Source organism: Sceloporus undulatus, chromosome 1 (assembly GCF_019175285.1).
Source record: "Sceloporus undulatus isolate JIND9_A2432 ecotype Alabama chromosome 1, SceUnd_v1.1, whole genome shotgun sequence".
NCBI classification, from domain to species: domain Eukaryota; kingdom Metazoa; phylum Chordata; class Lepidosauria; order Squamata; family Phrynosomatidae; genus Sceloporus; species Sceloporus undulatus.
The window spans coordinates 209,283,167-209,309,630 of NC_056522.1; the positions used below are offsets into that span (position 1 = coordinate 209,283,167).

Below are 26,464 nucleotides of genomic sequence, written 5' to 3' on the forward strand. Positions count from 1 at the left end.
ACATTTCTCTGTGTTGAATTTCATTTTGTTAGCTTTGGCTCAGCTTTCTAGTCTATTCAGATCATTTTGAATTTTGATCCTGTCCTCTGGAGTATTAACTATTCCTCCTAATTTGGTGTCATCTGCAAATTTGATAAGTATGCTCCCAATTCTGTCATCCAAATAATTGATAAAGATGTTGAATAGCACTGGGCCCAGGACAGAGCCCTGTGGGACCCCACTGGTCACTTCTCCCTAGGATGAAAAGGAGCCATTGTTGAGCACCCTTTGGGTTCGGCCGGTCAACCAATTACAAATCCGTATAACAGTTACCTTGTCTAGCGCACATTTTGCTAGCTTGTTTGCAAGAATGTCACGGGGAACTTTGTCAAAAGCCTTACTGAAATCAAGATATACTATATCCACAGCATTCCCTTCATCTACCAAGCTGGTAATTTTATCAAAAAAAGAGATTAGATTTGTCTGGCATGACTTGTTTCTCTGAAACCCATGTTGACTTTTTGTGATTATGGCATTGCCTTCTAGATGTTCACAGACTCTCTGTTTAATGATCTGCTCTAGAATTTTTCCTAGTATTGATGTCAGACTGAGTGGACGATAATTGTTAATCATTTCTTTAGTATTCAAGCTTACATCTTTACATTTTAGGATCTTGTCCAGTTCTTTCATAGCAGCTCTTTCCAATTCAAACCTTCTAATTTCCTAACTGCAATCTTCATTCTGTAATCCATTGTTTGATTCAAACCTTTGGTGATAGACTGGAACTTCCCACTGGATTGGAAACCTTCAGTCTCCTTCTCTAATCTTCCTTTTAAATTCCTTTGCTTCACAACAGCTAATTTGAGGTCAACCTGCAAAACTGGTACATTCCCTCACAGGTTTCTAAATATCTATTTACATCTCAAAAGTATTTATTAATTCCTCTTCTGCCCACCAGAGCTGTCAAATCCATGAAAATTGCTATTTCTGATGTCCAGTTTGTAATACCGGTCTGGCTGCTCTATGCAGAATGAAAAAAGTTGTTACTGACAAAAGATGGCAATATCACATTATAAAATGAGCCACAGAATGAAGCCTTCATGAAGTGGCTGACATCATTAGATCCTTTAATGGTGTTGCCAAAGTAGATATGAGGACAGACTTAGCATCTAGGTTTCTTGCAGTGTGTGGTCCCCATCAAAAGCCTAGTAAATAAGATTTAAAAAGAGGTGAAAACTGAAACAAAGAAAAACATTTTGCTATTTTGTGTTCATCCCACTGAAAGAAATGATTGGAGACAATTGGCAACCATTTGCCTTATGATCCTCAAGCATCCTGCTAGGGTGATGTTTTAATACATACATCTTAGATGCAAAGACCTCCTTGTGTACCCATCATATGTTTTCTTTTATTGTTAACAGACAGTAGAAGGGGGCAAAGGCAGGATCACTATGAGAGACATTAAGCCATTTCTAGTTTATTTAAATTCTTTATCCACTTCTCTAAAACATCTGTTTCCTATAATATTACTTCACTGAAATCATGTAAATGAATTCCTTCTTTAGTGACTCTGAAGGAGAGATATCACTATCAATTTTGCTATGCCTACCAAAAATCAACTGCCTTTTGTTTTCTTCCCTTCTAAAAAATTAAACAACAGACATCACCATGGTTATAATGTAGCAAAAATACTATCTATGAAGATTGTTTGATGATCTTCAGTCAATCCCATCACAGAAAGGTCTGACTGCTTTATTTATGGTTAATCAATGGATCCCTAATGAAGTGACTTGTGAGACTCACTTCAAATTGTACGTTATGTAGATCAGGATTGGACAACAGCATTCTTTAAACATTCTCTGCATGTACACTACATGTGTACACTCCACATCTCTATTGTGAAGAAGGGAGCCTGCACCTCTTACATATAGGCATTTGACTTAACATCTGCAACATGATACCCACAATACACATATACACTCTCTAGCAGACCCACATATGCTGAGGGAGTGTGGCTGATAGTGTGTGTATTCACAGGTGGACAGCACTGTGGTCCTGTTCCCCTTTCCAAACATCTTGCATCCATGTGGACATTAGCACAAAAGCCACTATGATATTGTATATCATGGTGCCCATCGTAGAGAACATGTGGCTCTCCAGATGTTGTGCTGTAACATCTACCATCCATAGTCAGCACAACAAACCAATCAGCAAATGGGTACAATCTCAGCTTTAGATTCCTATCTGCAGTACTGAGGAAATGGTAGTGACCTGCTTTGAACACTGAAATATGCTATACAAATGTTAAATCCTGTATAAGCAAGGGGGAAGCAAACTATGGGATGTTCCAACTATAACTTCTTTGTTGTAACTTTCCTGACCTTTGCAAAATTATTATGCTTCTAAAATTTGCTATAAAATATACTGAACACATCAACATAATTAAGGATATTGTAGGACACAGTGTCCTTCATGGATATTATAATGAAGGTGTATGCTAGTATTGTTCCTAGCCACATGTCTCTAAGCAGCTGTGGGCTTCAAAGTGTTTTTTAAGCTCTGACTCTGTAGGGGCCTGTGTTTCCATGATAACCTATAGTTCCATCTCCTCCAAACAGTGAGTCAATGTTCTGTAGCCAACAAATGTGCTCAGTCTTTGCTTGAGCTATTTAGGTTTTTTTCTTTCTTTAAGGCTTTCTTTAAGTGGTTTCCTATTTCTTCTGCAAATATTTGGGTCCTCCAGATCTACTAAACACTTTGTGCATAGACTTTCCTCTCTTGGCTATACAAGGACCCATATCTAAGTATACTGAATTGCTATCAATACATAGCAGATGTATGATTCCACGGAGCCAGCATGGCATAGTGATTTGAGTGTTGGACTCTGGAGATTAGAGTTCAGTTCCCAGCCCAGTCATGAAACTCACTGGGTAACCTTGGGCAAGTCACAAGCTCTCAACCTCAGGGGAAGGCAATGGCAAATCTCTTTTGAACAAATCTTGCCCCCCCCCCAAAAATGATAGGGTCGCCTGATGGTTGGCATAAGTTAGAAGTGACTTGAAGGCAAATAACAACAACAACAACAACATATGATTCCCCAACAGACCAGCAGCAACATTATAATAGGGGGCATAATTTGAAATGAAAGTAAAGGCTGAAGAGGCAGCACTCACTGATGCAATCTCACACAAAGCAAGACATGGGCAAAAAAAACCCCAAAGCCTCTTTCTTTCCCTCCTCACATCCATGTAAACTGAAAACATAAATCCTTTCCACAGTGCAAGTGGACTCATGGAAATAGAAAGCTAGAATTATGCCCATTCTCCACATTCCTGACATCTATTCATTCATACTACATACACATAATCTCCTGCCATAGAATTAGGGTTCCTGCCAAAGAGGCTACCATTCTGCTCAGACAGATATGGTGGCAGGATCCTCTGATCTCTCCCTCCCTTTGATGTATTCACTAACACAGTGTGTTGTGTGCACCTAAATGTATATGTAACTGAATCCAGGCAGAGGCAAGTGCAAGTGGGATAGTAGGAAAAGAATCTGACATCTGCTCCTCCTCACATCAGCCTTGCCAGCCCTTTGGAAAGGTTGCATAGGGAGTGGGAGGGGGTACTGAATGGGATGAAATGTGGTGTGGAAATAGGGAGAATTAATAGGCAGAGGTACTTCATGTGAATGTTGCTTTGCCATCCATGGAAAAGCCATTCCTGGATGCAACCCCCGTTCTCAATAGTCATTTATTTCTTTGTCTGGAGCATCCCTCCATAACACTTCTGCCAGAGCACAGCATAAATATAATCAAACTGGAGAATAATTTACAAAATTATAGTTACAGTAAGAGCGAGTTCATAATGAACAGAAAAATTATATTATCAGTTCTTATGCATTAGAAAAAGCACATTCTCTGTAAATTCTGTTTTTCTGGAGACTGCTCTTGGTTAGATTTTGTTTTCTATTACCCCATTGAAACAAATCTGTCTATGCATGATTAGTTTCAAATGCCTGCGAGGCATCAAAAATTAAATAGCTCTGTACATCTTGACTTCTGTACCATTCTCCTAGAATTTAGTAGGCACAAACTCTCCTCTTTATTTAAACAAAGAGCTCAAGTACAGGATGAGATGTCCATCCAGATCAAAGAAAGGGGAAAGTAAAGCTCAATAGAAAGTAAAGAAACCTCCAGCTATTAACTGGGATCTGACCTTGAGCCTGATGATGTGGGCCAGTTAGTGGTGAACAGAAAATACTGAAGGGAAGAAAGGGACAGAGACAGGGTCCTTTTTGGATTAGTGTGTGCATTAGACAATGCTTATTTCCAATTATTTCCAAAACAACATGAAAACTGAAGTTACCATTTTCAGTTACACAGAACTCTATCACTTATGCTGGGAGCTAATTTTTTTCATTAAGAGGTATTTAAAGGCATTGTAATTAAAAGTCCCTGGCCAATTCTGTAGTAGAGACAATATTAAATGCAAGTTGGACATTATGAGTTATCATTTTGACAGATCAATCAAAAGAAATCTGTTGCAGTTAGGTAAGCGGCAGTGCTTTTCTAGCAGAAGTCAGAGCTTCTAGCTGAAAGGCTTTGTTCAACAGGACACTTCAGGGACATCACTGAAAATTATACATTGTTTCTCAGTAGGGACATTTTTTAAAATCCTGAAAATGTATTATTTTTATGTTTATGTTAATAAAAAACACAATGATTTCCTAAAGATTTTGAGATACTTTGGCCTGTTACAGACAGCCAAAATAAAGCTGCTTCGAGTCACAGTGGAGGTATGGTGTTTCACTGATGCATGCGTCCTAAGAGTCCAGAAGCCACACCAAAGCCATGCTCCAGTCCTTAGGGCTGGAGCGTGGCTTTGGGGACTCTCAATCATGCATCATTGAAACACCATACCTCCACTGGGACCGAAGCAGCTTTATTTTGGCTGTCTGTAACAGGCCTTTCTGTTATTTCATTTATTGTTTCTCACACGCTCCAAAATGCATTTTTAAGGAGTATATAACTCTCTATTTCAAACAGGATACTTAATGACAGAAGGAAAAACACTAGGCTTTTGACAAGACTGTTAGTGCTGGGGAAAACACAGAAGATAGCCACCCAAAAAAAAAAAAAAAACGCTATTGCTGAGTCTGGAAATATCACAACTGCTGAGGTTCTTTCAAAGAGGCTTTTAATCTTAGTAGCAGCAGAAATATTTACAAGCACGATACAACGATATTTACACCATCTGACATAATGCTCCACCACCAACCGACATCCACAACACTCATCATAGTGTACTGGAGCATTCCTCCTTATATACACAAACACTTGCTAGGATTCTGATCCAACCTCTTGCTTGTGTTTCATCAGCTTCCTGTCTCATGTCTACAGTGCAGTTTTGGACTGTTATGACACAGCTCCATGCTGAGGTTTCATCAGGTTCCTCTGAGTCAGCATTTCCCATTGTGCACATTGCATGCACCTGAGACCTTGGTTTTTTTACAGCCTGGGGCTAAGCCTCACTGACAAAGACATTATTGGGTTTCTTTGAATTTCTTCGTGAGGTATTTGTATCAGGAAATTCTGGGAAATCAAGATCATATCTTGGAGGAGATATAGAAAAAATGATCAAAATATAGTTCATAGTACTGTACTGAGGTCATTATGATGTCCCAGGCATGAAAGGTGAATCCTTTGTATGCCAGATATGTTTACCCACTGTTTAATAGAGGAGCTTTATGCTGAATGGCATTCCTATTCTGTCTTTGCTGAGAAGCAAGGAGGGAAAAATGTATGCCAAGGAATAGACAGAGGTGAGGCATCGTGCTTCTGACTTTTGAGACCTGATTTAAACAGTATGCCAAACATATAATAGACATCTTCCTGTCATTAACAGCAAATGGTATTTCTTTTAAACAGGAATGTCTTCTACAGGAATGCTGGATCCATCACCATCACCATCACCACTGCCCCACCATTTCTTGGTTAATAAAGAAAGCTAGTAGAAAAACAATTCCCATAGGCATCAATTTAGGATGCAGACATCATGCAGGTACCCATCCTTGATAACAGCCTGTGAATGAAGCAGGTAACTGCACAATATAAGTCTTGTCTGGAAGCCTCCTGTATGGTTTGCCACTAACTGTGGTACATAAATGCAAGTTTACAAAGTGCCACTGCCATCCAATGCTTGCAGCTATTGCCTGTCTACAAATAAACACTGAATAAGATCACTGACCCATCTGACTCAGTAGTATGTTCTCTGGTGGATTGATTTTCTCAGGAAGGGATTTCTCTTCTTCTGAACATCCTTTATATCAAAGTGGCAGGAGATATATAAAGTGGGTCTTGGGCAAACTTGAATTTTCTCAAGCTAGAGACAAGCTAAGATGCTGCAGCCAGCTATTCCTTCCCCCATGATCCCAACCCACAACTCTAGATTATGAGAGGTCATTCCTAGAATGACCAAAAGCTGTCATCTTGAATCTACCACAATAGTTGGACACTACTATTAAAAAAACTGTGGCCTGAAGATAATTCTATGGGAACTTCTAGCATTCCACAAATTCCTCAAATAAAAATTATATTTTTGTTTAATGTAAGTAAGTGTGTCAGTAATACAGTGGGCCCCTGGTATCTGTTGTGGCACCAGAGCACTCTGACAGATAAGGCTAAGTGTCTCATAAAACTACGATTTCCAGAATTCCCTAGCATTGAACCAGGACAATTAAAGCGGTCTCAAACTTGATTATTTGGATACACTCAAACTGCAGTGTGTTTTGGACTATTCTCCAAGGATGAGGGTTTATTTTCCCTTCTGATGTTTGCCACATAATATCAATTACTTCAAGTAAGCTCTAAAATTAGCTCTCTAGTATCTTTTAATGGTGGTTAGAGAATTCAGGGAACACATTTTTGAAGCGTTAAAGTCTTAAAAATAGATTTTAACAGAACTAAGAACAAACCATAGTAGCCAAATTATATAGCTCACCTCAGGTGCCATCCAAAACGGAGTTCCCACTGAAGTATTTCTCCTCAGCCTGGTACTGGTGAGCTGCGCGGAAACACCTGTAATAATAAATACATTCAAAACATTGACCCAACATCATTCTTATATTCATTTTCAGTAAGTCCCTACAAGATATTCCATGCTAGTAGATGGACCTGGCCCATGGTATTTTGTTGCCTGAGGTGAATGACAAAATAGTTCCCTTTACCATTCTATGTGTGAAAGCTTTGCATTTGGATCTTTATTCAGCACTTGGCAACATGACAGTATCTCCACCATGTTTGCACAGAGCAGCACATTTGATTTTCATCAATCTGCTGATCAATGCAGCCCCTAAGCCCCTGTCAATGGACCTTCCTCCTAAAGGAATACAGGACTGCAGCCTTTGCAAGCATTGTTTCAAACAATTCAAGGGTTCTAAGGGTGCATCTGCATTGCAGAAATAAACTAGTTTGTCAACACTTTAACTGCTATGGCTCAATGCTATGGAAATCTGGGATTTGTAGTTTGTTGTGGCACCAGAGCTCTCTGACAAAGGCAAAATATTTCGTAAAACTACAAATCCCAGAATTCCATAGTACTGAACCATGGCAATTAGAGGGGTTTTATTTCGGCAGTGCATTTGCAGCCTAAAGGGAGCTACAAAAATGAAATATAACCGCAGTAAATGATTATTAAATACATAGTTTGGTAGTTGTTTTTTATTCTGTTGTAGTTGTTTTGCGGTCTAATGTCAATTATATTCCAGGGCAAGCCTTTCTACCTTCAAGTGGCTTCTGTCCTCCCTGCAAACACAAACCCACACTGATATCTGACACACCGCCTTCCCCATCATTATCTGATTAACTGAACCAAGAGTGTTGTGGATGTTGTGAACTAGTTGCTGCATTTTGCTCCTGTTTTAAAATTGGCTTGAAATGTAAACAGATTTCATTTTGGCAAACTCTTGGCAAATTTGTGCTGTGGAATATTTTGAAAACAAGAAATGAAAAGACAGAAATGTCAGCTACACAAACAGAACACCGACCTTTCATGATCTGGCCCTATCTATCCACTTCTTATCTAAATGAAGCATAGCTAATTGTGCTCTCAAATAGCTTCCTGTCCTTCCTTGATTTTGGATTTTATGTTCCACTGGGAAAGCACAACACGGTAGTTATGTGTAAACTATTGGAAGATCCTACTCAACCAATATTGTTCTCTAACCTCCTCCTTCTGACATGTCCTTTTCTTTTGGCATTGATGGGATTATCTCTGCAGCTCTGAGTCTAGTAGCTGGTGCTAATTATTGTCCCAGGAAGACAGCATCAGATGAAAAGTGATTTCCACCCCCTTCTGTTTGATGCCAAAGAGGTTGCTAAAGAAGCTATTGCTTTAGGCTAGGTGTTTGTCCAACTGGTGCTTCAAACTGAATGTTTCAGCTACTCATCAATAAGGAGGTTTTCTCTCTTCCAGGTGATAAAGTGGCATCTGTTCTCATATCCATCACACAAGTAATCACAGAGCCCCCCCCCTCCATAACACCCATTTTCTTTTTTAAAAATAAATAAAATAAAACTAGTATTAAACTACCAGGGAATTAGCAGTAATGCACTGTTAAATTTGTTTTTATACAAAGCAGGGTTTCTTTATATTTTGAGGGGTGAGTTGCTCACTTAGAGGATTATTTTGAATAAGACACACTGATTGAAAGTGCTTATTTCGTGGATTATGGTGATGCTGTTCATTCTTCTGATTTTGTTCGGTAAACTCTTCCCAATCAACCCTCAGCAAAGATGACCTGTAAGTAAATCTAAACAGGATTTTTACGTTCTTTGTGTTTTATTCTCAGACAAAATGTTATGGTATGTATGTTTCTTTAAATTATTATTACTTGACCTCATTAAGAAACCAATGCATGAATTCAGAAATAATGCCTGCTGCAAAGCACACCATTTCTATCTTCTATTTATCCTTATATGGAGGCTTCTCATTTCAGTCACATTCATATCTAACAGCTATAATTGCAAATTAAATGGATCTGTTAGTTTTTGGGCCCAGAGGACCACTTTGCCTTCTGCTGAGAGGGAATAAATGTGCTGGAGGCTATTCACAGCCATTTGAAAAAGGAGGATGCATTATTTTCATATGTGAAAAATAATATTTAAAATCTAGATTAGAAAGGCAACCAATCGACCTTCACTACAATACAAAAAGCATCCCCAGCATTATTTCTGTGAACAGATGCTCTCATACTAAGGATGCATACATGGAGGAGCAGGAAGCAGGGATTCCTGATCCAATTGCTGGAATGCGTGGATGTAGGCAGAAAAGAAAAAAGTAATGGATTGTTACATTTAATGTATTTGGGGGGAAAATATATTAATGTATTTTTGGGAGAAAGGGCGGGGAAATTTATGTGCTGTATGTTTGTAATATGCTCCCTAGTGCCTCTAACTTTTCCAAACCCAACTTGAGTATCTGGTATTTCTAGTTTCATATATGAAAATCTTTGTTTTAAAATTCTGAGCATCACTTTGTTTGCATGGAAGATTAATCCCACATTCCAATGTATCTTGAACATTTGCAATCTGTAGGCCATTGTTTTATTTTTCATATTTCTTGACAGCTCTGTAGCTTGAAGCCACTCTACTAGTATGCCATTTGTTCCTGGTAACTGAGCTGAAGGGTGGGGTATAAATAACATAAATAAATAAATAAATAAATATTTCTCCAAAATGCTTAGAATGCAGTTTCCACTTCACTTTCTAAAATTTTAGTTTCATCTTCAAATGGTTCTTCTTTGAATGAATCTGTTATCCTTGCATCTCTTGCATACAGTTCTTGTTTCCATTATCTTTTTACCACTTCTTGATCATGTAACATATTCTCTTTCTAGCCATATAGCATCTCCACTCTTGGTTTCAATTTGCCTTTGAATTCTCATATCTTGTGGAAGAGGTCTCTTATGCTACCTTTTATGTTGTCATCTTTTTTTCTCTGCATTGATTATTATACTAATTCTCTTTGTCCCTGTGCACAAGTTGCTGAACAGTTGTGTTCAGGATTCTGACCTAATTTCTTCACATTTTAATTTTTCTTTTTGTCTACCCTGAATTGTTTGAAGAGGTGTATCTATCATCCACTGAATCTTATCTTTTTGCAGGGCTGCAGGTAGTATCTTTTTGTATTCTTCCTTCACAATGTCCCTGACTTCAGTCCAGAGTTCTTCTGGCTCTTGTCAATTAAGTTTTACAGTGCAAAATCTATTTGTACATGGTCTTTCCATTCTGTAGTGATGTTTTTCAGGTTGCATTTTGGCACAGTTATTGATTTAGCATTTTTCTTTAGCATTGCTCTAATATTTTACATTAATTATTCATGGTCTATGCCACAATTTGCTTCTGTTCTTATTTTTGTAGAGGAAATAGGGTGCCTCTTCTGCTCCCAATTATACAGTCCATTTGTAATTTTTGTAACTTTGCATTTTATTACCTTATCAATTTAATTTATACACATGGGCAGTCGGTAAAAGATGGAGAGATGTACCAATTCAACAGACACCCACAACTTTAAATGAGTGTGATACAAAAAGCCACCAAACCTTTTTGTGCCTATCTGTACATGATTTCCCGGAGAGTTGGCATTAAAAGCCATGCTTTAGAATACAGAGCTTTGGCCCTGATTTTTCTTTTCTGGCTTGTTGCATCACTCCCTTTTATTCTTCTGCAATAGTGAATTTGGTAATCATGACTATCTGAAACGTTGGTGTTGGGGGTATTTTCCAGAACACATATGTTTTTCCTTGAACGAGTAGTAAAAAGTAATTCCTGAGCGATTTCTGTGACTTGTGGCATTAATCCCATATAGTCTTGGGCATCTGCAGAATTTGGTATCCTTGGTTTTCTGAAAAGTTGACTTCCCTGCCTATTTTCTGGATGTTTTACCTGGAATGGATTGAAAAGGGTAGTTTCTGTGGAATTTTTGTGGCTCTTGTGGAATCTCTCCCACCTAGCCTTGTGTGGCTGACGAATCTGCTGGGCATGGCACCTCTACTCCCGTATCAAGCAGTAGGACAGATGGGGACAGTGCCATCAGTGAAAGACAATATCAAATAAAATGTGTTCATCTTTAAGCTACCACAAGACTCTTTTGTGATTTTTTCTTGAATAGACTAAGATAACTAAGTCACTGAAAAATGTTTTCCTTTGCATAAGAACACATAGAAAGGTTCAAAGCAAGAAACAATCCAGTGTGAACAAAAACCACTTGTTTCTCCATTAACACCACCTGATAAATACCAGTATATAATTCACAGTTATATATATATAACTGTGTGTGTGTGTGTGTGTGTGTGTGTGTGTGTGTGTCAATAAGGCTTCAGGGAAAACCTATAAATTCAAGTATATGCGTCAACCACAGAGGCACAGGAAGAAGAAACTGAGAGACTCTATAAAAGTGTAGAGGAAGAAAATGACAACACACCAACACAGAACATCAAACTCATCATAGGCGATTGGAATGCTAAAGTAGACAGCAGAGAACAATCAAAAGCAGTAGAAAGATTTGGACTATGTACAAAAAATGAAGCAGAAGAGCAAATGACAGCATTTTGTGAACCCAGCAAAGAGAGGTTGCTTTCAAAGACATGGGAGTGCTACTACATGTAATAGTCCTGATGATAAATCTGTATACGTAGGACGAAAGGCTACTGTTGGAACAGAATATGGAGAAACAGAATGGTTCCCAATAGGCAAGGGGGTCAAGCAAGACTACATTTTATCACCCTACTTATTCAACTTGAACACAGAAAATATCATATGAAGAGTAAGTTTAGACTCTGGAGGAGGAGTGAACATAGGATGATGTCATACTACTAGCAGAAAGCAGAACGGACTTGGAACAATTAATAAGGAAGGTCAAAGAAAAAAGTACTAAGACAGGCTTGCTGCTGAATATAAAGAAAACAAAAATAATGACCATGGAGGAGCTACATAAATTCAACCTAGACAATGAGGAAGATTTCCCATACCTTGGATCAAACACTGCTCAGAACAGAGACTGCAGTCAAGAAACAAGAAGATTAGGAATGGGAAGGGTGGCTATGAAATAATTAGGACAAGGAATTATTCTTTAGAACTTAAAGAGTAAAGAGCACTAAAGTTATAATCGTCCAAGCCATTGTATTCTACATCACCATGTACGGATATGAGAGCTGGACAATGAAGAAAGCAGCTAAGAAGAGAATCAACTCGATATGTGATGCTAGAAAAGAATGCTAAGGATACTGTTGACTGTCAAATAACAAACAAATGAGTCCTTGAACAGATCGAGCCTGAATGATCAAATTGAGGTTGTCATACTTTGGCCACATCATTCCAAGATACCTCTCCTCAAATGGTTAATTACTTTTTTAGTTGCAATTATTTGAAAATGCTTAACAGTTATTCCGTCTGACTTTTTGGAAAGTAACTAAGGTGGGATACAGACCACCCAAAAAGGGCGGTCTCCAGCCACCCTGGTTTGCTCCACGAGGGAGCTGCAGCTGCCAAACCACACGGTTCCGTCACGAAACAAAAAGAACCTGCAAAAAGCCAGGAGCCCTGGTGGCGCAGTGGTTAAATGCCTGTACTGCAGCCACTCACTCAAAACCACAAGGTTGCAAGTTCAAGACCAGCAAAAGGGCTCAAGCTTGACTCAGGCTTGCATCCTTCTGAGGTCGCTAAAATGAGTACCCAGATTGTTGGGGGCAAATTAGCTTACAGTTGTAAACTGCTTAGACACTGCTTAGGTGGTATAAAGCGGTATATAAATGAAGCTTGTTTGTTTTGTTTTCTTTTCTTTTCTTGTGGCATGCTTGTGACACCACAATACACCAATGGCACACTTACGGCGTCACAAGTGCACCGGGACATGTTGACAAATCACAAGTGCACTGGGACGTGCGGATGCTAGGCATCCATCACATCAAAATGGCGGCGCCCATGTAGACAGGGTGCCACCACTTTTCGCTCCCAGTATTTACTAGGGTTAGGGAGCGTGTGAAAGGTGCGCGCTTCCCAACCCTACTGCCGCCGCCACCATGCTAAAAAATGGAGGTATGTATCCCGCCTAAAATAGCTACTTTTTTTAATGACTAGCCTCTTGGTATAAAACACACTCTCCTCCTGGTCTGCCTTGTCATCACCTCAAAGCCCAAAACAAGCACAAACCAAATCTTGCACCAAGCACAAACCAAATCTTGTACTTCTCCCCAACTCCTGTAACTATAAAAATAACTTAGATAGGGGACGAACAGATGGTCCTTTTATGCCACGATTTCGGTGGCTTTGGGGCATGACATTTTGGCGCCCCATGTCCAGAAGCCTTCCAGAAGCCGCTCTGGACATTTACACATGGGCAACTTCATGACACTCTGGCAGCATACCACTGGAGTGTCATGAGGCCAGCTTTGGCCTTCAGCAGGGTTAGAAAAACCCCATAATTATATCAGCTTGTTTTGTGGAAGGCCATGCAGGGAATCAAACTCATCGCTCCTGGGAGTGAGTTTGATTCCCCAGTGAGCTCTCCACAAAAAAAAGCTGTTAAATAGCTACACCATGAAAGGTGTGCAGGTATCCCCCCCACCTGCTAGTTATTATCACAATGTAAAACTTTTGTTATAGGGTGAAGAGGAAGCTCTACCTTCCATCAGCTATTCAGAACGGGAAGGCCAAAGCTGGATTTAATTATCCCTCACTTCCCAAGGCTGGTCTTTATTACTGCCTATTAATTCAAAAAGACATGGATGCATAGCCACAGCTGCTGGGCTTGTGTTCCCCTGGATCAGCAGGATTACACTTTCCCTGCCTGGACTCCAAACTATTTCTTCAGTTACATGTTCACTTTTGTGCATTATTCCAACCCTCATACTCCTATTTTCACCTAAAGAAAAAAGTAAAGGTAAAGTAGGTGTAATGCTAAGGAGATTTCCGCATACCAATTTCCCTGCCGGGATAGACACATGTTGTAACCATCACCGATGGATCTTATTGCACTGCCCTGTAGCCAGGCAGTAGGCAGCCCATATCCAACCTGGGCTTCTCCTGCAGCTTTTCAAGAATGGGAAAATCCTGTTCTTGCAAAACTACAGAAGAAGCCCAGGCTAGATAAGGGCTGCCTACTGCTTGGCTATGGGGCAGTGTGATAAGATCCATCGGTGATGGTTACAATGCGTGTCTATCCTGGTGGCAATTTGGCATACGATTATCTCATTAGTGTCTATGTTTGGTAAATTAATTAAAGATGGAGAGGGAGGACAACAAAGGGAGTTATTTCCACATAATGTGAGTAGGATGATTGTTTTCCTACCCAATCATTCTCCTCCCCCTGCAAAAATGGGGGGGGAGCTCCCCACCTGACTGTGAGCAATAATTTAAAAGATCCCATTGGCAATACATGTAATGTAAAGTTTTGGCTCTGAGGGCAAAATTACCCTTCATTTTAATCATACAGCTTTAATCACAACTTTAATCATACAGCGCTGTTCTTGAGTGCAAAGTTGTTTTTCAAAATTGCTATTTCTTGGCCCCTCATCTGATTAGCATTGTGAGCTTGAACCTTTTGCCCTCCATAATAAATATGAACAAAATTAACACAATTCACAAATTATAAGAACAGTGAGTTCAGTTCAGATCAGGACTCCAGAATGAGGCAAATAATCATTACAGGCTCTACGCTAGGTTCTCATTCTAGACTGAATCCTCTGTACAGGTAATTCCTTTAAAAAAAAAAAAAAAAAGCAGCCCTGCACTCATGGGGAATATTAAAAATGTTAGGTAGCTTGGTCCTCAGATACCAAAAAGTCTCTGCTTTTTTGTGCTATCAAAAATAAAAACCATGGGCTAAGAAGCACAAGAAGGAAGGAAGGAAGGAAGGGAGGGAGGGAGGGAGGGAGGGAGGGAGGGAGGAAGGAAGGAAGGGAGGAAAAGCAAACTATTATTACCAAAGTCAACAAGCTTCACTCCTCCTTCTGTTGTCAGGAGAATGTTGTTTCCTTTGACATCTCGATGGATGATTCGGTTGTTGTGCAAATGTTGCAAACCCTGAGTGTCAACAATAAGAAGACATGAGAGTAATAAGGATGCTTAATTCCATATTTAAATACAATTCTCCTAATGTTAGAGATGATAATCAAGACAATCTGCACTTACACTATAGAAACATCTGCCCACTGTATTGCATCTTCAGAACAACACACACACAGACAGACATCACATTGCTATAACAGCCTGTCTCTTTTACTGCCAGCAACACCATCACTTATAAACGGAAAATGTATCCAGTGAGTGAATTGCACCCTCTGCTGTCATTAGAAGCTTAATGAACATCCTTACCAGGAGAGCACCATATAAGATGTATGAGATTATAGCTTCATCCAACCGTTGGCCACACTTCAGTAGGCCTTTGACAAGGTCTGTGACAGATCCTCCATTACACAGCTGTGAAAGGGGTGGGAGAGGAAGAATAAAGCAAAAAAAAGGAAAAAGTCTTTTATTCAACAGAATCGTTCAGTTTGCAAATGTCTGCAGGGATCTATCAGGAGTTCTACCTGGACAGTAAGCACATTCAGAAGAATTCAGCTTTAACCATATCCAACAAGCACAATCTGGAAGGTTGTGAACTTCAGAGGCTTTCCATGCTCATCTGTGCAAGGAGAAAGGTCACACAGATATAAGCTTTCCTCTCTGCATGCGGCACACAGTATTTCTTTTCATGAAAGAGAGTAAGAATAACTTGCATTTCTACAGCTTAGGGGCCTTCTAGGGCAATAATTTGGCTAAAAATAAGATGTTTGCACGCATCACTTATTTTCTTTAGAGTGGAGTTCTGTCTTTATTCATTCACAGAAGTGGTGGCCACAAAAGAGATTTGAAGGCCACATTCTGCCCACATCTTTCCTAGGTCATGTCCAATCACTCCAGGACACAAACACACACACCAGTTGCTATCGTAAACTAAGTATACTATCGTATACTGACTAAGTGCTATCATATACTGACTAAGGCATTCTGGGAACTGTAGACAGAAAAGTAATGTTTCCAGTGTCTGTCAGGAACACAAAAAGGTGCCTTCTCTCAGATCAGACTATTTCTACATCTAAACCATTACAATATTGTAACTTTGCAGCAACTTACTGGGTGTCAGACAGAGGTCCAGAGGAGGAATAAGGAATTGAACAAACAAATTCTGTCACTGAATTTTAGTAGACAATTCAACTAGACAAAACTGTTTTTTTAAACAGAAAAGTTTTATTATTTTAAATTATTTTTAAAATATCTGTATCTAATAGCACAAATACAAAGTTTTTAAATTCTTGTGTGCCTATGGTGTAGTGGTTTGAGCATTGGACTTTGATGCTGGAAACTCTAGAGAACAGGGATCAAATCTTCACTTAGCCATGGAAACCCACTGGATGACCTTGGGTAAGTCAGACACTCTCAGCTCGAGAAAACCCCATGACAGGCTTGCCTTAGGGTTGTCATAAGTTGGAAAAGAATTGAAGGCATGCAACAGCAATGTCTGGTTTCCCAAAATTGGTTGTATGTGAGGGAAAATCCAGGCACTGGGGCAAGAAAGTGGAGGTGGGAGAGAACCAGGCCAATGAACATGATAAATGGCAGCAAAGATCAGAGTTGTTTCAAACCTTTGCTCTATCACTGCTTCTGCTAACAAGATATATAAAAGTGACTGAAGACCTAGCTCTCTATATCCAGGTTTTATGGCCCATTCTGCCAACAACTGAGAAGAAATACTCTAATCTAGAAAAACACAGCTTCTTGCATTTTCCCCACTAACAACTTTCCCAAAGTTAAAATGAAGGAAGAAAAAAACAATTAAAATCAAAACCTTTCTAAATGAGTTTTCACCTGCATTTTTAGTGCATCACCCTTGTATGTCTGGCGGGTATTGTGCCATAGCCCTTCTATTTCTCTTTCATCCTTTATTATGTTTATCAGTGGACCATCTGGGATATAACAACCCATAGTTTCAGACTGAACAGTACTGCTCTCTAAAGTTCCTCTGACAGTATGGTTCACTACTAGATCCACAATAACACATTTAAGATGAGGCATCAGCACTCCTCCATCTAATAGCACACTTGGGTCATGCTGACTACTGACAGAGCTGGAAGCAAAATGCGAATACTCAGAAATTAGAGGTGGCTATCAGCATGCTAAGAGAACAATAACATTTATAAAAGTGCACAATTCCCTGTTCTACCCACTACCTTCTGCTCTGAGCAAGAACTGGCTACAATTTCAGGACTCCTCAAGACTGATATCAAAAACAGATACACCTCACTTACTATGAGATAAATTTTATTGTTGGCAAATGATGCTGCAGGTAGTCAACAGCATATGTATCCAGTTCTTTAACAGATGTGTTCCAGTTTCCAGTTATGTCCACTATGGGGTATGTCCTAATAATCAAAATAGGCTCCAGGAATTCATTTTGCCTTCCTGAATATCCTAAAGATACCATACTACTAGCACAAAGCATCACAGACCTAGAGCAATTACTAAAGAAGGTCAAGGAAGAAAGGGCAAAGGCATGCTTACTGCTGAACATAAAAACAAATCATCCTAGACAATTAGGAAATAAAAATAATAAAAGCGTTCTCATACCTGGGATCAAATATTGATCAGAACAAGGACTGCAGTCAAGAAATCAGAAAAAGACTAAGAATGGGGAGGGCAGTTATGAAAAAACTAGAAAAGATCCTAAAGAGCAAAAATGTATAACTGAGCACAAAAGTTAGACTCATACAAACCATTATATCGCCTGTTACCATGTGTGGATGTGAGAGCTGGACAGTTAAGAGAGAAAATAGGAAGAAAATCAATTCATTCAAGATGTGGACCTGGAGAAAAGTACTGAGGATTCTGTGAACAACCAAAAAGACAAGCAAATAGGTCCTAGAACAGAACAAGCAGGAAATCTCCCTGGAAACCAAGATGACAAAACTGAGACTGTCATACTTTGGTCACATCATGAGAAGGCATGACTCAATGGGGAAAAAAACAATAATGCTAGGAAAGGTGGAGAATAGTAGAAAGAGAGGAAGGCCACATGGTAGATGGATGGATTCTATTAAAGAGGCCACAGGTATGAATTTACAGGAATTAAGCAGAGCAGTGGAGGAGAGGGAGTCTTGGAATTGTCACTCCCACAGGGTCGCCATGAGTTAAGATTGACCCAAAGGTGGTTAACAATAAAAACCAAATCCTGCCTGATCTTGGAAACTAAGCAAGGTCAGCCCTAGTTAGTACCTGAATGGGAGACTATCAATGAACATCTGGGACTGTGGGCTACATTTCAGAGAAATGAACTGACAAAACCACCGCTGAGTGTTACTTGCCAAAGAAAACTCTGTGGAATTCATGGTGCCACCATAGGTAAACAGAAGGCACATGCCCACGCACGCACACACACACACACTAAGGTGGTGACAGGTTGCCCACCAAATAATGTTGGACTGCATTTCCTATCTAATATGAACAATAGTGAGGAAAGATAGGAGTTGCAATCCAGCGCCATCTGTCAGGCCACAAGTTGCCCATTCTAGGTTTAGGTAACAGGAACTCAGTCGTAGGTGACCCAAGTATTCAATAGGATTATAAGTGAGAAATATATCAATAGGAGAAATATATCATTCATAATTAATAAGCCTGAAGATATATGCTGAAGGGAAATGAGCACTTTTTAAAAAATAACTTTTAATTATTCCAGAAGTTAGCCACATCACAAAGAATATATGATTTCATCAAAGAAACAGTCATGAAAGCATTTGAGCCCTTTGTATAGAATTTCTTTCATTGAATTTAAGAGTTATAAATAGCAACTGCTGCATGCAGACAAAACTGCTATACAAATGCTGAAGTACAGGGTATTTCAGATAGGTTAATAATGCTAACATTTTACCCTTTTTTCCTCTGGCTAGATGACTGCAATCCACAAAGGAGTATTCCTCAAGGTCAAAGCAGGTGTGATGCAGGGGACACAGGAGCAGACTTGGTTAGGGTTTTTTAAAAAGGTCAAAGCAGCCCCAGGGCAACCAAGGAAGTGCTGCCAGAGGCTGGGATGCTTATTTAAAACTTTCCCTTCTACCATGTTTTCCTGCTCTAAACTAAAAGAAGTGGGTAGACTTCAGGTTTGCAGGGTCTAGTTTCTTATTTTTTCCTCCCTCCTAAAATTCTATAGACCACTAACTGAAGCCTGGTTGAAAAGTTGAAAACTGAATTGATAATTTAGTTGTTCTGAGCCTAAAACTCAAAATCTGTAAGAACTAAAAACTACACTCGTCCCTCCACATTTGCGACTTTGACTTTTGAGGATTTGATTATTCACAGATTTTATTAATATGTTCTGTCTAGGACTATCTAGGTCCTCCAGCGCAACTCTATGGTCAACTTTAACCAAAGGGTGCAGTGAAGGACCTAGAGATTCTTAGAGAGAACACTCCACTAGGCATTTGTAGCTCCTCCAGCGCAATTCTATAGTCAATGTCTGGAAGATGTTGACCACAGAGTTGCACTGGAGGACCTAGAGATTCCTAGAGAGGTGTTCTCTCAGGTAAAAACATAGTGTTTTTGTTATTTGCGGTTTTTCCACATTCACAGGGGTCCTGTGCCCCTAACCTCAGCGAATGTGGAAGGCGAGTGTAAATTGATAATTTGGCTATTCTGAGCCCAAAATCTGTGAGAACTGAACGGAACTGAACAAAACTGAATGGAATTCACAATCCCTTGCACATAATAACCCCAATATTTCAATCTGTTGTAATTCCAGCAGTGTCACTTAGTATGGGAAGGTTGTTGCTATTTTTAAACAATTAGGATAAAAATGCGCAGAGATCTGCAAATCATCCAGATATTTACCTGTAGGAAAGGTAGAAGGCAGCACAAAGAAAGGAAGACTGCATGCCAGATGGACAGACTCAATCAGGAAGATTATGGGCCCAAATTTACAGGACCAAAACAGAGTAAAAGAGGACAGGGTTTTTTGGAGCTCTCTCATCCACAAGGTCACCATGAATCGAGGCTGACTCAAAGACAGTTAACACACACACACAGCAATCTCTCCCCTGCTGCTGCTAATTTGAATCCCCAATGCTGCTGCTATCTACCCTACAAAGGAATTTATGCACAGGTCAAACAGGACCTTTGAGTGGAAAGTTAGGAACAGAGGAATGGTCCAGAAAAAAGGCTTTTAAAAATCCTTTCTCTACCTCTAAGTGCCCACTGAGATTTGCTCTCCTTCTCCCCATTACCTTATATACAGTGGCATAGTAAAATGGCATCCTGTATACAAAACAGCCAAATCAAGGTTTGCTTTTTGGAGTGTGTGTGTGAGAGAGAGGGGGGGGGGGGGGAGGGAGAGAGAATATATGCAAACTGTTGTTGGTTGAACCTGTGGATGCAAAATCTGTGCATGCAGCAGGCCATCTGTAATTGTGTAGCATAAACAGCCTACTGTCTTTCTTTAGATTCTCATTCAGTAAATCCTTACAGTACACATACACAGAAATAATACTGTTTCCTGATTCTGAGCACTGACAATTTATTTTTTAATTTTCTGTGTGAAATGCAACACAGTGCCATTTCAGATGAATGTTACAACCAATATGGAAGCTATCTATAGAAAACCTTTCTGTATATGTTTAGGGCTAGTTCAAATGTTATAATTTTAAAACTTGGATCCAGAGACAGGGTGATCAAGAGAGCAAGTGGATCCAGAGAAAGACTGAGAGATCAACTGGAGAGGGAGATGGGTCTTTATACAGAGGCTGACTGTCGGGGATGCTTTGATTTGGATTTCCTGCATGGCATGGGGTTGGACTGGATGGCCCTTGTGGTCTCTTCCAACTCTATGATTCTATGACATTATCGCATTACTAATAAACCCGATTTACCTCTTCTGAGCTACATTTGAATTTGGGATGCAGTCGGGTATTACTGCATGGATTTTGCCACCATTGTCACCTCCTGACTGCATCCAGGCTAAAACCTGGTTAAAATCTGCCCTCAACCAGCTGCTTTTCACTTTTGGGAGCTTCGCAGCTTTGCAAATCGGCCAGCTGAGGACTGATTTTAGCCGGATTTTTGCCTGGATGGAGACAGGAGGCAGAAATGGTGGCAAAATCCATGTAATTATACCTGGCTGCATCCCAAATTTGAATGTAACTTGGAAGAAGTAAATAGGGTTTATTAATAATGTGGTAATCTCCAGAGAGAGAGGGAGGAAGACTATCTGGATCCAGAAACAGGCAGATGGAGAGATAGGCAGATTAACAGACCAACTCGATCTAGAGACATTTACTTCTAACTAAAGTCCCCTTGATGCAATGTATACATGACAGGGGGCCATGCATTTACAGGGCAGCAGGTGTTTCTGATAACATACCTGCTTTCCTGTACCCAATATCCATGTGATAAGAATGGACATTTGTTGGATCTCTCATACACATACACTGTCCCCTCCCACAAATGTTGGCACCATTAATGAAAAATTAGTGATCCAAAATATCTTACCTCAAGCACAAGCCAGAGCTGTCCGCCCACATATTGATCTGCTTTGTAAAACATTCCATAAAATTTAACAACATTGGGATGGTTAGGAAGAAATTGTAAGATATTGTATTCCGCTTCAATTTCCTCATCCACATCCTAAAATGGAGACACACTGATATCAGGAGGTTTTTTTTAGAAATATCACAGCCTTATCACTGCTAGTTTCTGTGGGGAAAGATGTATTGAAGCTATCAGATCAAAGAGTCTGATTCACCCAGAAAGAAAATAAATATACAACATAGCAAGTGTCATCTTGGTTGCAGGGAGGCAACTTAAATCTCACTGAAGTCAAACACTGTGCAGGATTGTGTGAGCTGGCAGAGCATGACAGAGCATATTTCCATGATCTGGGATAGCCTGTGGCCTTTTATTATAGACAGATGATGTGAAATGCATGGACTTTTATTGCAGTACAGGGAGACCTGCAGATGCTAGCTATTGTTGAGTAACTTCTTGCCCCTTCTGATCACAGAGATGCATTTCAATTTGTAAAAGCAAATAATGTTTCATTTAGTTCTCTGTACTGAACAAATTGCCAAATCTCAGCTAGCAAGCTAGATCTTGCCTCTTTGCACAGGATACAGGAACGTTGCCTATGGCTACAGCTCTGCCTTATAATTATGTGGTTCTAACACTGTATATTGGCATTCATTTGGGGCTAAAAGACATACAAAACTCTTGGTTTTGTTTGCTTTTCTTTCTCAGAAATTCCTCAAAATTTAAATTGTGGCCTTGTTCTATGTTCATTTGCAATACATTATTTTGGTACACATTTCGCTAATATACACATTTTTAATTCATACTTCCACGTAAACACATTTTCAAATATTCACATGTTTAGTTGGGTGCATTTACTTGCATACAGTGCAAAACAACGATAATTGATATTTGTATTTCCTTTATGATCATAGAAAGATACCTGTATTATTTGGTTAATAGTTTCACAAACCTTGAAACAGATGCATTTGTAAAGGTTTTTCTCAGTGTGAATAAATTTTCCATCTCAGCTTGGGGCCAAATACAGTACTGAAACTGCTACTATTCTTTCCCTTATTCAGATATACAATCCCTGAATGTTCACTCAAAAACACTTTCATCTTGTCTAATTCCTGAATATCAACTTCATACACATTTGTGCATGCAATGCACAAGCAGCTTTTTTTAAACATTGTCTTTACTTACACTGATAGGGTCTAAAATCTTCACTGCTGCTAGACTACCATCCTTTTTATTAGTCACTTTATAGACTTTACCATATGTTCCTTTTCCAATAGTCTCAATTATTTCCCAAGTGTCTGAGGGATCAGGTAAAGACTCCAGTCCAATCATATTCTGATTATACTGAAACAATCCATAGAGTGGCTTCCTAAGGGAAAGGAAAGAAATATGTTTATTTGGCAAGTCATAACCATCTCATTCCATCAAGATATGTTAGTGGCTTTACTGAAAGTTGTCAGAAAATAAACTGTTAATTTAACAGGTTTTTGCAACTCAGGAAACTAATGCATGGTGACATCTCCAAGAAGGTTCAATCCAGATTCCATTTCTAAATCCTACAGCACTGGCATGTGGAAATCTTCTAAATGTTTAATAAAGTTCCTTCTAAAGCCATTTTCACTCCCAACAAACATTTCTCCTTTACTGTACTTTATGCAAGCAACTTCCTACCTAAATGTGAAAAATGAATAACATTCAATTAAATATGAACAGCAACACCTGGGGGTGGAGTTGACCACTTTAAATCCCAACAGTTAACACAGATTCTTGAGCAATCTGTTGCAGGATCAGGGGTTTTACTACCTGTATGTAGGAGCTTGCTTATTTTCAATAGCACTGCTTGTACATTTGTAAAGGAAGGAGATACTAGATAAATGATGTGCATGCATGCATAGCTCTCTCTCTCAAAGAAAACTGAACCCTGTAGCATTGATAATGGATTTTTCATTGCTCACAGAAATGGAAAACACTCAAAGAGTAAAAATATAATCATTTGATACCAAATCCAGCTCCTACACCTGCCTTTTGCCTGTTACAGGAAGACAGGAATGGACTGATTCATGTACAGTATTTTTCTATTAATGCAGCTTTGGGTGCCTGTAGAAGATGCTAATTTGGAGATTCTCTTGATGAACACAACTTCCCCCTAATAGAGTATGCCTTTTAGCAAAGAACATGGTCAGACATTTATAGACACCAATATCTGCATTTCTAAATATTCCAAACTTATTCTTTGCCATCTCCTTTCTTTCCCTTCCTACTCTAATGATTTGGCCAAACATTAACTAAGTGCTTGCAAGATCATTTGAAGAACATGTGGTCAGATTCCTCCAGATTAATTTATGTTTCTTTCTCAGTTGCCCAGCTTCATAGGAATAACTTTACTTTTTTTAATGTCTTTTTGACTTCCCCAGGATCAAAAGAGAACTAAGCCATGCTACAGCATCCTAGGTAACTCCTTCAACTACAAGTTGGTTTCTTTCTACATAGTGTTTTTATACAACTTTCTTCTAATGTTATAAGTATATCCTGTTAAGGCAGAACTGTTTTATAGTTTCATACTATTTTGCCTTGGTTCCGTCATAATGAATCCTAGGATGTTTGGTTTGATGAAGTACTTGAAATTCTCTGCTACAGAGCTCTAGTCCATCCTCCCTCCTCAAACTACATTCCTCAAGGTATTGTGAGTGCCTGCCTCAATTACTAAACTGATAAAAATTATGAAACACTCTCTTTTCAAGGTACATTCTAAATACCTCACCTATCTCCAAAAGTTTAGGATGGAGCCATGACAATTATAGTGGTATGACACTGACATAACTGTGTATACACCCCAAAGAAAAGAACCTCTAAAAAGAAGGAAACACACAAACAAAATTGACAAAACGTTTAAATGCAACAAATATGTAATACCATCAATAACGTATCTTGATTTCAGTACAGTCTTTGACAAGCTCCCCCATAATGCAAAAAAAAAAAAAAAAAGCTTGTAAAATGTAGGCTAGACAATGAGACTCTTAGGTGTAATTGGCTGACTGACTGAACCCAAAAGGCCTTCAGAAATGGTTCCTCCTCATCCTGGAGAGAAGTGGCTAGTGGGGAATCACAGGGTTGTGTTCTGGGCCCAGTGCTATTCAACACATTTATCAAAGATTATCACACACAGACAAGATAGGGACGGGATTGCTCCCCCATCTTTATTGCATCCATGACAGCAATCGTGCAAAAGTCTTTCATAACATGGCACTGATCCTGTCATTATCCTATCATTGAAGTGGCATTGCATTAACACGAACTCCAATTATGCAAAATGCCAGGCAATGCCACTTCAATGATGGCAGGACAATGACAGGATCAGTGCGATGTCATAGGAAAGTATTTCGTGCAATCACTGTCACCTGCGCTTTTCAGATGAGACAATGTCTGGATAAGCACAATGTCATCTGAAAGTCCTTTCCGCAATAACACAGGAAAGATGGGACAATGATGTCCTGTCCCCCATGTGATAATCTCCAATGACTTGAAGAGAAATAGAGACCATGTTTATCAAATTTGCAGATGACACTAAATTAAAAGGGGTTGAAAATATTCCAGAAGACTGGATCAGAATCCAAAATGATGTTAACAGATGAAAAAGCTGGGCCAGAACTAACAAAATGATTTTTAACAGGGAGAAATATAGGATACTGCACTTGGGCAATAAAAATGAAATGCACAGGATGGGGGGACACCTTGCTTAATGGCAGTACATCAGAAAAGGATCTAGGAGTCTTAGTGGACAACAGGTTGAACATGAGTCAGCAATGTGATGCAACCATGCAATTCTAGGCTGAATTAATAGGAGTATACTGTGGACAAAGGGAGGTAATAGTACCACCCTATTCTGCTTTGGTCAGACCTCGCCTGGAATACTGTGTCCAGGTCTGGGCACCCACAATTCAAGAAGGATGTGGACAAAGTGGAGTCCAGAGTGTGTCCAGAGGAGGGTGATCAAAATGATGAAAGGTCTAGAAAACATGCCCTATGATGAGCATCTTAGAGAGCTGGGTATGTTTAGCCTGGAGAAGAGAAGGTTAAGGGGTGACAATGATAGCTGTGTTTAAATAATTGAAAGGATGTCATAATGAAGAAGTAGCAAGCCTATTTCTGCTGCTCCAGAAACTAGAACATGAAGCAATGGAATCAGGCTACAGAAAAAGTTTCCTCCTAAACATTAGGAAGGACTTCCTGATGGTAAGAGCTGTTTGACAGTGGAATATATTGCTTCTGAGTATGGTGGATTCTCTTTCTTCGGAGGTTTTTAAACAGAGGCTGAATGGCCATCTGTCAGGAGTTCTTTGATAGTGTGTTCCTGCATGGCAGGCCCTTGTGGTCTCTTCCAACTCTATGATTCCTTAAAATAAAAAATGCATATAATTACTACAGAACACTGAATTATAACGATCTATACACAATCTATGCATAATGTAAGGCTATATACATATAAGAACATATAGGAACATAGTTCTGTTTATAACACAATGTTATAAATAAAGCTTCAAATTAAGAATGTAGTCTCAAACTTTCCAGATATAATGGCTCTATGATCAAGCTGAAACCCCACAGATATCACAATCAGTTCCAATTCACAAACTGGTTAGATGTATAGACAAAATTGCAATCCCCAAATAGTCTGTGTACCACAAGAGTACTAATATCCATATGAGAAAACTACTCCCAGGATTATGAAGTCATTTCAAGAAATCTTTGTCAATAAGAAGGAGCAATTTCAATTTCCAAGCAACTTCCCAGTGACCAACAGGCAAAAACATACTGGTCTCCAATAATTCTAAATCATATAAGATGTAATAATATTTAGAAAAATAATAAAAGACAAAC

General features: G+C 39.3%; 1 protein-coding gene across 1 annotated transcript in view; it reads right to left on the reverse strand.

The window, feature by feature from the left end:
- MYO3B (myosin IIIB) overlaps positions 1-26,464 on the reverse strand; it is a 392,885-nt gene that overhangs the window by 322,532 nt on the left and 43,889 nt on the right. Inside the window, exons 3-7 of the mRNA XM_042446679.1 lie at positions 22,772-22,955; positions 21,551-21,685; positions 15,353-15,457; positions 14,962-15,061; positions 6,981-7,057 (exon numbers count right to left, since the gene is read on the reverse strand). Coding sequence (XP_042302613.1) covers positions 6,981-7,057; positions 14,962-15,061; positions 15,353-15,457; positions 21,551-21,685; positions 22,772-22,955 — 601 coding nt within the window. The remainder of the gene's footprint in view (positions 1-6,980; positions 7,058-14,961; positions 15,062-15,352; positions 15,458-21,550; positions 21,686-22,771; positions 22,956-26,464) is intronic.